General features: G+C 42.3%; 2 protein-coding genes across 2 annotated transcripts; both read left to right on the top strand.

Moving 5' to 3' along the window:
* Positions 1–1,560: 1,560 nt before the first annotated feature.
* LOC114852601 (uncharacterized) lies at positions 1,561–6,324 on the top strand. Its single transcript, XM_029145117.3, has 13 exons — positions 1,561–1,717; positions 1,957–2,147; positions 2,389–2,553; positions 2,860–3,001; positions 3,081–3,549; positions 3,636–3,777; positions 3,851–3,997; positions 4,148–4,227; positions 4,307–4,494; positions 4,689–5,083; positions 5,175–5,271; positions 5,357–5,528; positions 5,808–6,324. The coding sequence occupies exons 1-13, from the start codon at positions 1,586–1,588 to the stop codon at positions 5,942–5,944; spliced, it is 2,457 nt and encodes an 818-aa protein (XP_029000950.1). The 5' UTR covers positions 1,561–1,585; the 3' UTR covers positions 5,945–6,324.
* A 657-nt stretch (positions 6,325–6,981) lies between these two features.
* LOC114852826 (uncharacterized) lies at positions 6,982–11,943 on the top strand. The gene is made up of 13 exons (XM_029145496.3): positions 6,982–7,139; positions 7,371–7,561; positions 7,910–8,074; positions 8,380–8,521; positions 8,595–9,162; positions 9,249–9,390; positions 9,464–9,610; positions 9,762–9,841; positions 9,921–10,108; positions 10,305–10,699; positions 10,793–10,889; positions 10,975–11,146; positions 11,417–11,943. Exons 1-13 carry the CDS (start codon positions 7,008–7,010, stop codon positions 11,551–11,553), a joined length of 2,556 nt encoding a protein of 851 aa, XP_029001329.2. The 5' UTR covers positions 6,982–7,007; the 3' UTR covers positions 11,554–11,943.
* Positions 11,944–14,910: the final 2,967 nt, after the last annotated feature.

Genomic DNA, 14,910 nt, shown 5'->3' with positions numbered 1-14,910 from the left:
TTGTTGTACATGAATGCAAGGAAAAACAATGACGGAAAGAGCTATTTCTCGCTCCATTATTCCTCTGCATAGAAATTATGGAGGACGCGGAGTGTCCCTTCATTCTTAAATATTAACACGACACGTTTTAGGTCATTAGCATTCCTTTAAGGTTTTTATATTGTCATGTAAATCATGACTAGTTATTACAGCTAATTGTTTAATTTTCTCTTTACCAGTGTAGCTTGTTGGTCATCAAACTTCATCCATCTGTTACATTTCCTGGTTTTGTCATCTTTAGGTTACTAAATAGATATAGTCTGTTGTCCTTGTTTGTCTTTAATACACAAGACCTGCCAGACCAGAGCTGCTCCAGTGTAAAAATAAAGATGTGATGAGACAAAAATGTCGCAGGCGAGAATGTCACAACGGCTGCTGACAGTAATTCAGCTTTGAAGATTTCAAAGCAGTTTCATGCATCACTTGACGTGACTGAAGCCTGTCACCAAAGTGTCCACCGTGACCTGCGTCTGCAAAGGCTCTGGTGGTATCAGCCATACAGTAGGTGTTTCTAGGAAATTCAAGTAGACGCTGAGTTTCTTCTGTTTCGTCTCATATCTGTGACACGCTCAACGCTCAACCAAAAACACAGGTTGTTACCGGAATTCCAGAAACTTGGGAAGGAACAATTTCAGTTCATGTAATGAAGAGAAGAAAAAGAGGGAGGATGGGTTTTGCCTGATTAACCAATCATCATGTTCACAGGTGTCCGATGATGTTTCAGGACAGTTTTTTTGTCCTATCCGGTGGTTTAACAAGCAGCATGTACTGAACTGAATGTCAGTTTAGTTGTTGTTTAATTATTTATTCTGAAATGAAAAATTGTGTTTGATTGTTTTAAAATAAACAATGTGATGTACAGTTTTGCTTTTCACTGGTTTTAATGGTTTCAGCGGTTTATGTTTGTTTTTTTTATTCAGTTCCAGTTTTGACTACAGAACAGGTGACGTGTATTAACAGGGATCAGGGAGGAGTTTGTCTCTCTGCTTTGACACATTGTTGTTTTTTTGCCAGTCGGTGTGTGACATAATCAGAAAAATACTGTATGTAGTACTTATCAAATACTACTGCTGTGGTTGAAGTGTGTTAGTCCAGTGCAAATAGAAATGACTCTTCATGTATCAGTGTCTTAGATCTTGTTTTGCTCTCAGTCTTAGTAAATGATTCTTTGTAAATAAGCCATTACTGCTTTTGCACCTTGCACTGTTTTTATGAATGTCTCCATCAAGTTTGTCCTAAGTCCCATTTGTGACCAAGTCCCAGCCAGCGCTGCCATTCTCCTTTTAGGTACATGGAAAAGTGACCAGGTATTTATCAGCTGCAAAAATGAGTAAATAATGGTTGTTAATGTAGACTTTCTGTTTCAAAGCAAAAGCTGTGGTTGTACAAGAAATATGAATTCTCGTTTCTATACAAACACATTCAACATACTTGTTCTGCTTCATTCTTTATACTGTCAGTAAATGATGCAGATGGAAAAAAATCTGAGGTATTGGCTGAGTATTTAAGGAGGACAACTCATGTTAAAGGTGGAGCTCTCGGCAGGATGGCGTCACTCACGCTGCAGCTGCTCAGCCTGATGCTCATGGTCTCAGCTGCGACTGCTTGGTACTACAGGTACCTTGGAGGCTCGGTGACCTTCACTCCAACAGGACGACAGCCGGACGGGACCTTTGAGGTACGACTGGGGTAGACTTGAAGAAAAAAATTACTGTTTCATTCTATTCCATAATGTAACACATTTTACGGTACAACATTGTCCATATAATTATATAATATATCACAATACTGTTTAGCAGCCGAATTTGCTTAAGTTTGATAATGACAAAGTTTTCTTTTTAATCTAATTATGATGCATTTTGAGGCATTCAATTATGATGCATTCTTCATGTTAATCACTGACATTATTTCTTTCAGGTAGAGTTTCGTGACAGACAAGCTTCCCCCTCCTGCTACCAGAACAGCTACACTTGTTACTATGGTGACTGTGGGTGGCAGACCCAGGGTTCCAGCTCATTTATCGCCTCAAGTTGGAACTATGATTACTGGTGCCAGATTGAGCTAAAGACGGTGAGAAAGCTCCGCAGCAACCGCCCCTTTGCCATCAGGTGAGCTTCCACACTTCTCCCTATATATGATAGTAAAAGCCTGATTGGTCTCACAGAAACAATACATCTGATTTGCTTTAAACATATTCACTTTCTTTATAAAAAGATTTTAACAATTTACTAAAATATATATATATATATAATAATAATAATAATAAGTGTTTACTGAATATTAAAGATCACGTTTACTAAGTAAAGATTTAGTATTTGGCACAGTAGCGTTATGTAATTTTTCCAACAGGTATCCCACTTACTATGATTACTGGAATGGCTTTGGATACTGGATGTATAACATCAGAAGCAATGACGCTCCTATGGAGATGATGGCACATGTGGACCTGGGAACCCGCTCTGATACTGGACAACCTAACAACCCTCCCGTTTCTTCCACGCTTCCTTTTATCAGGTACAGATTTTCATTTGTGCAGTATATATACCTTGATTGACATCAATGGTTGAATTTATTCAATAACGGTAATAATATGGTAGTAAACAAAATCTCAACACATTCCAGTAGTATGTAGTATATGCTTCCCCACATCTCACTGTGGGGAAGAATTTTATATTAATAAAACAACTATGTTCAACCTATTTCAAACCAAACAAACTATGATTCAATACAATACAGTACATAAAAACACCAGTGTTCTGTGTTATATCACATGTCTTAAGGTGTGAAGGCCTCCTCATTCAGTTCACCAACTTGTTACAGAATTCCAAGGAACTGCCCTCGATCCATAAACCTGACAGTGTTTGACCCTGATGGCGACCGGTTCCGATGCAGAGTACCGACAGATCCTAGCACATATGAGTGTGGGCTGTGTGGTCTGCCCCCTGAGTTCACTGTAGACCAGGTATGAGACTCATCCTCACAGCACATAGGGACAGTACACAACTTATGAGCTGCCTGTAACATCTCCGTCTTCGTTTCAGAATGCCTGCTCTGTAACATATCAGCCTGACTACAGTTACTACAATTACTACTACTACTACTTTCCCATCGAGCTGGTGCTGGAGGACTTTCCCCATAGTCACATTTCACTAGCTTATTCTGATGGATCCTACACAATAAAGGAACCGTTATCACTGCATAGGCACAAACGTCAAGCTACAACTGCAGAAGCTCCAACAACAACCACAGAAGCTACAACAACAAGAACCACAGAAGCTACAACAACAACAACCACAGAAGCTACAACAACAACCACAGAAGCTGCAACAGCAACAACCACCACCACTACACCCTTCACCACAAACTCTGAACCACCCTTCACCACAACGACGACAACACCCTTCACCACAACCACGACAACACCGTTCACCAGAGCCGAACCTGCTACAGGCAGTTACCAACCATCAATTCCTGCTTTAAGCAAAGTCCCTCTGCAGTTTGTGGTTTATAGTATGTTAACAATTGTTTGTTTTATTGTCACTTATTTTACGAACACAGTCAGCATCACCTTCTCAAAGAGTTGATTTCACTTTCAGTTGACGCAGACGTCCCTTCCTGCCTTGAAGGTGATTACATCCCCATCTTCTCGTCTCCAACTCCGTATAATGGAGCGACTCTTCCTGCATATGTCAACCGCACCCTGACCATCAAAGTCAGATCCTCAGCACAGTACAGCATGTAAGGAAACGTGAAACACGTTGTCTCATTGTTACTGTTTTAACTTGAAGTTCTGATGATGTTTCTCTGGTAGAATTAATGACCTGCTCATCACTGGACCCAGTGGCATTTCAAAGCAGAGAATCTCCACAGAGGAGTTTCACCTCACATGGACTCCAACAGATCAAGACCTCAATCACAATATTCCTATCTGCTTTGTGTCTCAAGCTTACTACTACTAGTACGTAAACCAATAATCTAGATGTGTGACACATTAAAGGATACCATCAGACCTTTTAAAACAAGATTTGCTTAGGTTAGGTCCATATAGATGTAATATCCTATGACATGGTCTGTGGTAAATCTGTCTCTGTGTCCTGTCTGACTCCAGCTACTACTGGTACTGGTACTACTACTTTCAAGTTATTTACTCTGAGCTGCGCTGTGTGGTTGCCAACGTTGCACATCATGGTTAGTACTATTTTCTTCAAGCCTTTACGTTCCACCATCATGACATGATGAATTCAATGTTTGCTTTATTTGTACATAGAGGCAAAAGTGACGTGCAGTGAAACAGCCATAAAGGTGGAGGTGGAGAAAGACAACCTCATCAGACGCAACGAGAACAAGCTGCATCTGTTCGGCTTCACGGATCCTTCTTGTAACCTGGCAGCTCTCTCCAACTCCACCCACCTGGTCGCTGAAATCTCTCTGAACGCTTGTGGAACCCTCATAGAGGTACGGAGCCCTGGTCTGTAGCACTGCATGTACAGTAGCTAACGCTACAACAACAGGTGAATTCAAACTGCTCCAGGTCTCAGGAACCTTAATTTCATTGGCTTGTTTTGTTACAGCATCCTGAAAAAAGTAATAAAATTTATTGAACTGATCAAATGTAAACAACAGTAATGAATTTTGCTTCCCTTCAACAGGAGGATGACACAAACATCATCTTCAGGAACGCAATCGCAGCTGCCGACCCACGTGCAGTGATTTCCAGGAACAATAATGTGGAGGTGGGCTTTCAGTGCGTTTATCCCAAGAGAAGCAACCTGACCCTGGAGTTCAGGCACAAGAACCCCTACGCCTTCACAGACCAAGGCTTCGGCACCTTCAGCTTCCAGTTTGAGTTCTTCGAGAGCCAGAGGTTCCTCAGACTAATAAACGGCAGCAGATACCCAGTGGAGGTGGACGTTGAGCAGATGATGTTCATGCAGATCGAGGCGGCGACCTCCATCCCCAACGTACAGCTGTTTGTGGAGTCCTGCAGGGCGACTCCCTACGACAACCCCAACTCTCGCATCAGCTACACCATCATTGAAAACGGGTCGGTCCACAGCGGTTCCTTCCATGTGTGCGTCCACTGGATCCAGCTGTTCACTATGCACAGTTCTTTACTGATGTAACTGTTGTTACAGGTGTGTGAGGGACAAAACAGTGACAACGTATTCTGGCTCCAACCTGCAGTTCAGGTTTGGAATGGAGGCATTTGAATTCATTGGAGCTCAGCCAGAGGTAAAGCTTCATACGTGTCATTAAAGTGGTCCTGTGGGCCGTTTGGTTCCTCCTGATGTGATCTAGTGTTTTTACCTGACACCAGGTCTACATCACCTGCTCAGTCATCCTGTGTGAGAGGGGGGTCCCTGGAACCAGGTGCTCTCAGGGATGCATCCAACCCCACCATCGTGGCAAAAGGGAGTCTGCAGCCCAGAGTAGCAGACACATGATTTCCCAGGGTCCTCTGCGTCTGGCTAGAGCTGCTGACAGTCCAGGTGGGTGTGCGTTGCTCTACTTCTTTGTGTTAAATCTCACAGTTTTGAAAACATAAAGTTTTTAATTAATACAACACCGTATGCCGTATTATAACAATCACAGATTGCAGGTAGCAACATGCATGCGTCTAGCAGTAGTGTAGTTAGTTAGTTAGTAGTTAGTCGCCTCACCCAGTGACACAGGGATTAGCTCCAGAGATCTTGCCACCACTGTAACCGCAAACCTTTTTCCATTCATTTGTACGATTTTATTTTTACTTATGCGTTTTTCTTTTTCAGCATCTGGCCTGACTTTGAATCTGAGCACAAACATTGTCTTCATTGTTGGTGTCCTCCTGGTGTGTGGAGTGGTGGTCTACAGGGCCAAGAGGTCCAGATCTCAATATCAGCGCCTACCAACATTTGAGTCCGACTAAAGACACAGATGTCAACTTCAGTTAGTTGGTCTGAGTGTAAACAGTGATAAATAAATAAAACTGCTGTATTTTCTTTCTATATTGGTGGTTTTGATCAAAACATAAAATTGTGTTTTGAACCAGTGTGCAGGGCGTTAAATAACAATTTGATTTTGGTGGTTTCAGCATCATTCTTTACTTTAATAACTGGAGCAGCTATTTAGTTTTGGAGACCTTGGAATTCTATTCTATTGTTTTAAATGTGTGGTTTCACAGTGAGGCTGCTATAAGATAGCTGCTTTTTTCCTGCTGTTGTGGAAACAAATTGTTGTTTAATTATTTATTCTGAAATGAAAAAATGTGTTTAATTGTTTTAAAATAAACAATCAATGTGATGGACAGTTTTGCTTTTCGCTGGTTTCAATGTTTTTATTGGTTTATGTTTGTTTTTTTTATTCAGTTCCAGTTTTGACTACAGAACAGGTGACTTGTATTAACAGGGATCAGGGAGGAGTTTGTCTCACTGCTTTGACACATTGTTGTTTTGTTGCCAGTCGGTGTGACTTAATCAGAAAAGTACTGTATGTAGTACAGATACTAATCAAATACTACTGCCGTGCTTTAATCAGCACCTGCTAGTCTGTTCAAACTGGAGTCCATTGCAAACTGAAATGACTCATCGTGTATCAATGTCTTAGATCTTGTTTTGCTCTCAGTCTTAGTAAATGTGACTTTGTAAATAAGCCATTACTGCTTTTGCACCTTGCACTGTTATTGTGAATGTCTCCATCAAGTCCCAGCCAGCGCTGCCATTCTCCTTTTAGATACATGGAAAATTTACCAGGTATTTATCAGCTGCAAAAATGAGTAAATAATGGTTGTTAGTGCAGACTTTCTGTTTCAAAACAAAAGCTGTGGTTGTACAAAAAATATGAATTCTCGTTTCTATACAAACACATCCATCAAACTTGTTCTGCTTCATTCTTTATACTGTCAGTAAATGATGCAGATGGAAAAAACATCTGAGGTGTTGGCCGAGTATTTAAGGAGGACAACTCATGTTAAAGGTGGAGCTCTCAGCAGGATGGCGTCGCTCACGCTGCAGCTGCTCAGCCTGATGCTCATGGTTTCAGCTGCGACTGCTTGGTACTACAGGTACTATGGAGGCTCGGTGACCTTCACTCCTACAGGACGACAACCGGACGGGACCTTTGAGGTACGACTGGGGTAGACTTAAAGAAAAAAATTACTGTTTCATTCCATTCCATAATGTAACAATTTTTACGGTACAACATTATCCATATAATCATTCATATACTGTTTATCTGCCGAATTAGCTTAAGTTTGATAATGACAAAGTTTTCTTTTTTATCTAATCAAGATGCATTTTGATGCATTTAATTATGATGCTTTTTTTTTCTTAATTGCTGACCTGAACTTATTTCAGGTGGAGTTTCGTGACAAACAAGCTTCCCCCTCCTGCTACCAGAACAGCTACACTTGTTACTATGGCGACTGTGGATGGCAGACCCAGAGTTCCAGCTCATTCATCGCCTACAACTACAACTACGATTACTGGTGCCAAAACGAGCTAAAGACGGTGAGAAAGCTCAGCAGCAACCGCCCCTTTGCCATCAGGTGAGCTTCCACACTTCTCCCTATATATGATAGTAAAAGCCTGATTGGTCTCAGAAACAGTACATCTGATTTTCTTTAAAACATATCCATTTTCCTTATAGATTTTCCAGGTTTTAACAATTTATCGACATGGAAACTTACACAATCTGCATCACTGGGAAAATGTTATATATTACACCTTGGAAAATTAAGCAAAAAACTGTTTTTTATAGTTTCCATATTAACAATAATATAATATATTACATTCACATTATATATGATCATTAAAGCTCGCCTAGTAACTGAGATAATTTTGCTAATTAAAAATGGATCATTTGGCACAGTAGCGTTATGTGATTTTTCCAACAGGTATCCCACTTACTATGATTACTGGAATGGCTTTGGATACTGGATGTATAACATCAGAAGCAATGACGCTCCTATGGAGATGACGGCACATGTGGACCTGGGAACCCGCTCTGATACTGGACAACCTAACAACCCTCCCGTTTCTTCCACGCTTCCTGTCATCAGGTACGGATTTTATTTTACGCAGTAAATATACCTTGATTGACATCAATGTGTGAATTTATTTAATAACATGGTAGTAAACTAATTCTCAACACATTTCAGTAGAATATGCTGATGAGCATCACACCTTACTGTGGGGAAGGATTTATATTATTAAAAAAACACATTTTAACCAACTCTTAACCTATTTCAAACCAAACAAACTATGATTCACTACAATACAGTACAAAAAAACACCAGTGTTCTGTGTTATATCACATGTCTTAAGGTGTGAAGGCCTCCTCATTCAGTTAACCAACTTGTTACAGAATTCCAAGGAACTGCCCTCGATCCATAAACCTGACAGTGTTTGACCCTGATGGCGACCGGTTCCGATGCAGAGTACCGACAGATCGTAGCACATATGAGTGTGGGCTGTGTGGTCTGCCCCCTGAGTTCACTGTAGACCAGGTATTAGACTCACAGCACACAGGGACAGTAATTACCTAATGAGCTGCCTGTAACATGTCTCTCTTCATTTCAGAATGCCTGCTCTGTAACATATCAGCCTGACTACAATTATTACTATTACTACGGCTACGTTCCCATTGAGCTGGTGCTGGAGGATTTTCCACACCGTCACATTTCACTGTCTTATTCTGATGGATCCTACACATTAAAGGAACCGTTATCACTGCATAGGCACAAACGTCAAGCTACAATCAGAGAAGCTCCAACAACAACCACAGAAGCTCCAACAACAACCACAGAAGCTACAACAACAACAACCACAGAAGCTATAACAACAACAACCACAGAAGTTCCAACAACAACCACAGAAGTTCCAATAACAACAACCACAGAAGCTACAACAACAACCACAAAAGCTACAACAACAACCACAGAGATTCCAACAACAACAACCACAGAAGTTCCAACAACAACCACAGAAGTTCCAACAACAACCACAGAAGCTACAACAACAACCACCACCCAAACGCCATTTACCACAACCACCACACCACCTTTCACCACAGTCGTACTTGCTACAGGCAGTTACCAACCATCAATTCCTGCTTTAAGCAAAGTCCCTCTGCAGTTTATGGTTTATAGTATGTTAACAATTGTTTGTTTTATTGTCACTTATTTAACGAACACAGTCAGCATCACCTTCTCAAAGAGTTGATTTCACTTTCAGTTGACGCAGACGTCCCTTCCTGCCTTGAAGGTGATTACATCCCCATCTTCTCGTCTCCAACTCCGTATAATGGAGCGACTCTTCCTGCATATGTCAACCGCACCCTGACCATCAAAGTCAGATCCTCAGCACAGTACAGCATGTAAGGAAACGTGAAACACGTAGTCTCATTGTTACTGTTTTAACTTGAAGTTCTGACGATGTTTGTCTGGTAGAATTAATGACCTGATCACCACTGGACCCAGCGGCATTTCAAAGCAGAGAATCTCCACGGAGGAGTTTCACCTCACATGGACTCCAACAGATCAAGACCTCAATCACAATATTCCTATCTGCTTTGTGTCTCAAGCTTACTACAACTAGTACGTAAACCAATAATCTAGATGTGTGACACATTAAAGGATACCATCAGGCCATTTAAAACAAGATTTGCTTTAGGCTTCTTTTATATAGAGGTAAATTCCTATGACATGGTCTGTGGTAAATCTGTGTCTGTGTCCTGTCTGTCTCCAGCTACTACTGGTACTGGTACTACTACTACCAAGCTGTTTACTCTGAGCTGCGCTGTGTGGTTGCCAACGTTGCACATCATGGTTAGTACTATTATCTTCAAGCCTTTACGTTCCACCCTCATGACATGATGAATTCAATGTTTCCTTTTTTTGTACATAGAGGCCAAAGTGACATGCAGTGAAACAGCCATAAAGGTGGAGGTGGAGAAAGACAACCTCATCAGACGCAACGAGAACAAGCTGCACCTGTTCGGCTTCACAGATCCTTCTTGTAACCTGGCAGCTCTCTCCAACTCCACCCACCTGGTGGCTGAAATCTCTCTGAACGCTTGTGGAACCCTCATAGAGGTACGGAGCCCTGGTCTGTAGCACTGCATGTACAGTAGCTAATGCTACAACAACAGGTGAAATCAAACTGCTCTAGGTCTCAGGAGCCTTAACTCCATTGGCTTTTTTTGTTACAGCGTACTGAAAAAAGTAATACATTTATTGAACTGATCAAATTTCAACAACAGTAATAATGAATCGTGCTTCCCTTCAACAGGAGGATGACACAAACATCATCTTCAGGAACGCAATCGCAGCTGCCGACCCACGTGCAGTGATTTCCAGGAACAATAATGTAGAGGTGGGCTTTCAGTGCGTTTATCCCAAGAGGAGCAACCTGACCCTGGAGTTCAGGCACAAGAACCCCTACGCCTTCACAGACCAAGGCTTCGGCACCTTCAGCTTCCAGTTTGAGTTCTTCGAGAGCCAGAGGTTCCTCAGACTAATAAACGGCAGCAGATACCCAGTGGAGGTGGACGTTGAGCAGATGATGTTCATGCAGATCGAGGCGGCGACCTCCATCCCCAACGTACAGCTGTTTGTGGAGTCCTGCAGGGCGACTCCCTACGACAACCCTAACTCTCGCATCAGCTACACCATCATTGAAAACGGGTCGGTCCACAGTGGTTCCTTGCACGTGCCTTTCGACTGGATTCGGCTGTTCACTATGCACAGTTCTTTACTGATGTAACTGTTGTTGTACAGGTGTGTGAGGGACAAAACAGTGACAACGTATTCTGGCTCCAACCTGCAGTTCAGGTTTGGAATGGAGGCATTTGAATTCATTGGAGCTCAGCCAGAGGTAAAGCTTCATACGTGTCATTAAAGTGGTCCTCTGGACCGTTTGGTTCCTCCTGATGTGACCTAGTGTTTTTACCTGACACCAGGTCTACATCACCTGCTCAGTCATCCTGTGTGAGAGGGGGGTCCCTGGAACCAGGTGCTCTCAGGGATGCATCCAACCCCACCATCGTGGCAAAAGGGAGTCTGCAGCCCAGAGTAGCAGACACATGATTTCCCAGGGTCCTCTGCGTCTGGCTAGAGCTGCTGACAGTCCAGGTGGGTGTGCGTTGCTCTACTTCTTTGTGTTAAATCTCACAGTTTTGAAAACATAAAGTTTTTAATTAATACAACACCGTATGCCGTATTATAACAATCACAGATTGCAGGTAGCAACATGCATGAGTCTAGCAGTAGTGTAGTTAGTGTGGCCCACCTCCCCCAGTGCCACAGGGATTAGCTCCAGAGATCTTGCCACCACTGTAACCGCAAACCTTTTTCCATTCATTTGTAGCATTTTATTTTTACTTATGTGTTTTTCTTTTTCAGCATCTGGCCTGACTTTGAATCTGAGCACAAACATTGTCTTCATTGTTGGTGTCCTCCTGGTGTGTGGAGTGGTGGTCTACAGGGCTAAGAGGTCCAGATCTCAATATCAGCGCCTGCCAACATTTGAGTCTGACTAAGGACAAAGATGTCGCTTTCAGTTAGTTGGTCTAAGTGTAAACAGTGATAAATAATAAAAAATACTGCTGTATTTTCTTTCTATATTGGTAGTTTTGATCAAAACATAAAATTGTGTTTTGAATCAGTGTGCAGGGCATTAAATAACAAATTGATTTTGGTGGTTTCAGCATCATTCTTTACTTTAATAACTAGAGCAGCTATTTAGTTTTGGAGACCTTGGAATTCTATTCTATTGTTTTAAATGTGTGGGTTCACAGTGAGGCTGCTGTAAGATAGCTGCTTTTTTGCTGCTGTTGTGGAAACAAATTGTTGTTCAATTACTTATTCTGAAATGAAAATTTGTGTTTAATTGTTTTAAAATAAACAATCACCGTTGATTATCAAAGTCGTCCAGATGCCTGCGTGTTTTACTTGACTTGGTCTAGATGTGTGTTGCTGGACTGTGAGCGTAGGTTGTCTGTTTATGACAGTTGGGGCAGTTTTCACTTCTCGCACCATGATGCAGCTGCTGCTCCTGCTGCTGCGCTCCTGCCTTTCTTCATGTGGCTGTGCCACCTTGGAGGTATTTTGCCACCTGTGCTTCCTAATTTCTTTGCTGTTGCTGCCTCATCGCAGCATTGTAAAGGGTTTTCTTGCATTTGCCCTGTCGACTCACCCTCATGTTACATCCTTCCTAATGGACTGACTGATGCCAGTCACTTATTGGAGACCGCAGTGGTTCAAGCGCTAGAGCTGTTGGTCACTAATCAGGATTGGTGGTTTGATTCCTTGCTTCACCGAATCATGTACTCAAGGGTCCTTGGGCAAGACACTGAACCCCAAGTTGCCCCTGGTGTCAGAATAAGCTGCATAGCAGCTCTGGTACTAGTGGGTAAATGTGTTTTTGTGAGTTAATGGGTGAATGTGAATGCAGTGTTAAAGTGTGGGACCATTTATCATTTACTGATTCTCCTGATGTTTGACTGACTTGAGAACAGTACTTCTTCATAGTCTTTACTGAGAACAATAAACACTCAGGATAACAATGCGATTACATCAGATGCCTTTACTCAGCCAGCTGCTTTCCAAAATAGAACATTTGCGGTAACTCTTGCAGTAACGGTAAGAATGTGGCGAGCAATAATGTCACAAGTGTCCGTAACAAAGGGAACACGAATGTGAAAGCATGTTTGTGTTTACTTTGGGGAAGACGATGCAGTCATCGCAGCTGACCTTGGCATTCAGACTCGCCACATTCCCAGAGCCAGTGGAAACATAAAGGAGTTTTCTGTGGTTGATAAGCTGCTTCTCTTGCGTTTGGTTCTAAGTCAAAACAGAGGTGCTGATATGGAAGCATCAGGTCTGGGGTCACCACCTCACAGGACCTGGGCCAAGCTCTCTGATTAAAAATGCATTTAATATTTAGGTGACTTCTTGGATTATTGATGGCCTTTCAGCAGATATAGAACACAATGCAAACAATGGTTGCTTATCAGCTTTGGACCTTTCAGCAGAAAAGCTCTCTTCAAACTTTATAATGTGCGTTAAAGAATCTCACACCTTTATAATGCCCATGTCAAGCATCAGTCTAACAACAGGGCGAAACCAGCAGAGGCTAATTTGTTTCACGCTGTGTAACGTTACCTTTATTTTTGTTGTTAATCACGCAGTCAAATGATTTTTTTTCTTCTTAACCCTTATATTTCTAATTATCAGAACATTGTTAATAACAATAAAAACACGCTGATTAAATGATGTCATACTGCTTCAGTTTCTCTTTCACTTGTCTCAATAGACAAAAGGATTAACTGGTCCCAGTCAGTGTCTTTACATAACTGCACGTGTTCAGTTTGTTCTTTTTCTTGCATGTGAGTGACACCTGATCAGTGATAAGCTGCTGAACTCTGACACCGGTTGCATGTGTGTCCCTGTGAAGTCCTGGAGCCTCACGCTGAATGAAGTGGATTAGACTTAATGCTGTTACCTGAAACCTGAAATCACAGAGAGAAAGAGGACAAATCCGTTTCAAACAACAAGCTGTGGGGCGATGTAAAGCTCAGCCACTGGAACAGCTCTATTGGCTTAAAGCAAACTCATCCTGGGTTTGAAGGAAAACACCAGAGTGTCTGTTGTTTCCTTGACAAACATTTTCATTATTACTGCTACTAGTATTGCACCAGATGCAGCAGTAAAGTGGTGTTTCCCAGCAGCTTTTATTTAATGTGATGCGGCCATTAGCTGCTCTCAGATCAGATCGGTGATCGGTGAACTGACTGAAAGCTGCTGTAGTCAAACTGCTTTAACAACCAACCACCAACAAGACGACGAATGCCAGGCCTGTTCCACTGTGGCCTCACAGCTGGAAGCCCCTACACCCCTGGTCACCATCACAGGGCCACACACATTCACTCATATTTAAACCTGCAGAAGAATTATAGTCCCCATTATCCACCACAGCTGCATAGATCTTTAACAATCTATGAAAGAGGCATTTAATGAAACCACGTATGTAAAACAGACTTGACGTGTTTTAGTCGTTGCTATCTTGGTTTCATCATATGTTCTAGATCAGATCTCTTATGTTTTAGTTTTCCTTTCCACTGAACAGAATTCAACTGAACCTGAATTGCTCCTCGTAGAGAAGCTGCAGATGTTATCAGTTTGTGATCATTCCTTATACCGTCAATAAACAAAGTCATGAGATTAGGACTTATTTTTTTCTTGTGTCTGAATATTTAATAAGCACGGCTAAAAGATGGAGCTGTGAGCAGTTGTCAGCAGGACGCAGTCTGTCCCCTTGCTGCTGCATCTGCATATTGTGTTCAAGCTCCTCAGAGGGTAAACGCCTTCACACTGTTGAACATCCAGGGCTCAGACATAGAGACTGTGGACAGTTTTAAGTACCTGGGTGTTCAACTCAACCATAAACTGGACTGGACTAAAAACACTGACACCCTGCATCTGAGGTCCTTTGGAGTGTGCAGGCCCATGCTAAGGACATTCTATGACTCTGTGGTAGCCTTTGTCTGAGCCTTTGTCTGGGAGAAGGAGCAGGAAGCGACAGAACAAGCTGGTGAGGAAGGCCAGCTCTGTCCTGGGCTGTCCACTGGACTCTGTGGGGGAGGTGGGTGGGAGGAGGATGTTGGCCAAGCTCGCCTAGATCATGGATAATTCCTCTACTGCACCAGACTGAGGGAGCTCTGAACAGCTACTTCAGTGGCAGACTGATCCACCCACAGTGTAGGAAGAAGCGGTACCGCAGGTCCTTCATCACCACCGCTGTTAGACTGTACAATGCAGAGGCCTGACAGGCTTAAATCTGCACTGTTGTTTGTTCACTTAAAAATATTAATATTTTGCAATGTACAGCCTTTGTA

Source organism: Betta splendens, chromosome 3 (genome assembly GCF_900634795.4).
Source record: "Betta splendens chromosome 3, fBetSpl5.4, whole genome shotgun sequence".
Classification (NCBI taxonomy): Eukaryota; Metazoa; Chordata; class Actinopteri; order Anabantiformes; family Osphronemidae; genus Betta; species Betta splendens.
The sequence above is the reverse complement of the archived record's forward strand: the minus strand, read 5'-3'. Positions and strand labels throughout refer to the sequence as shown.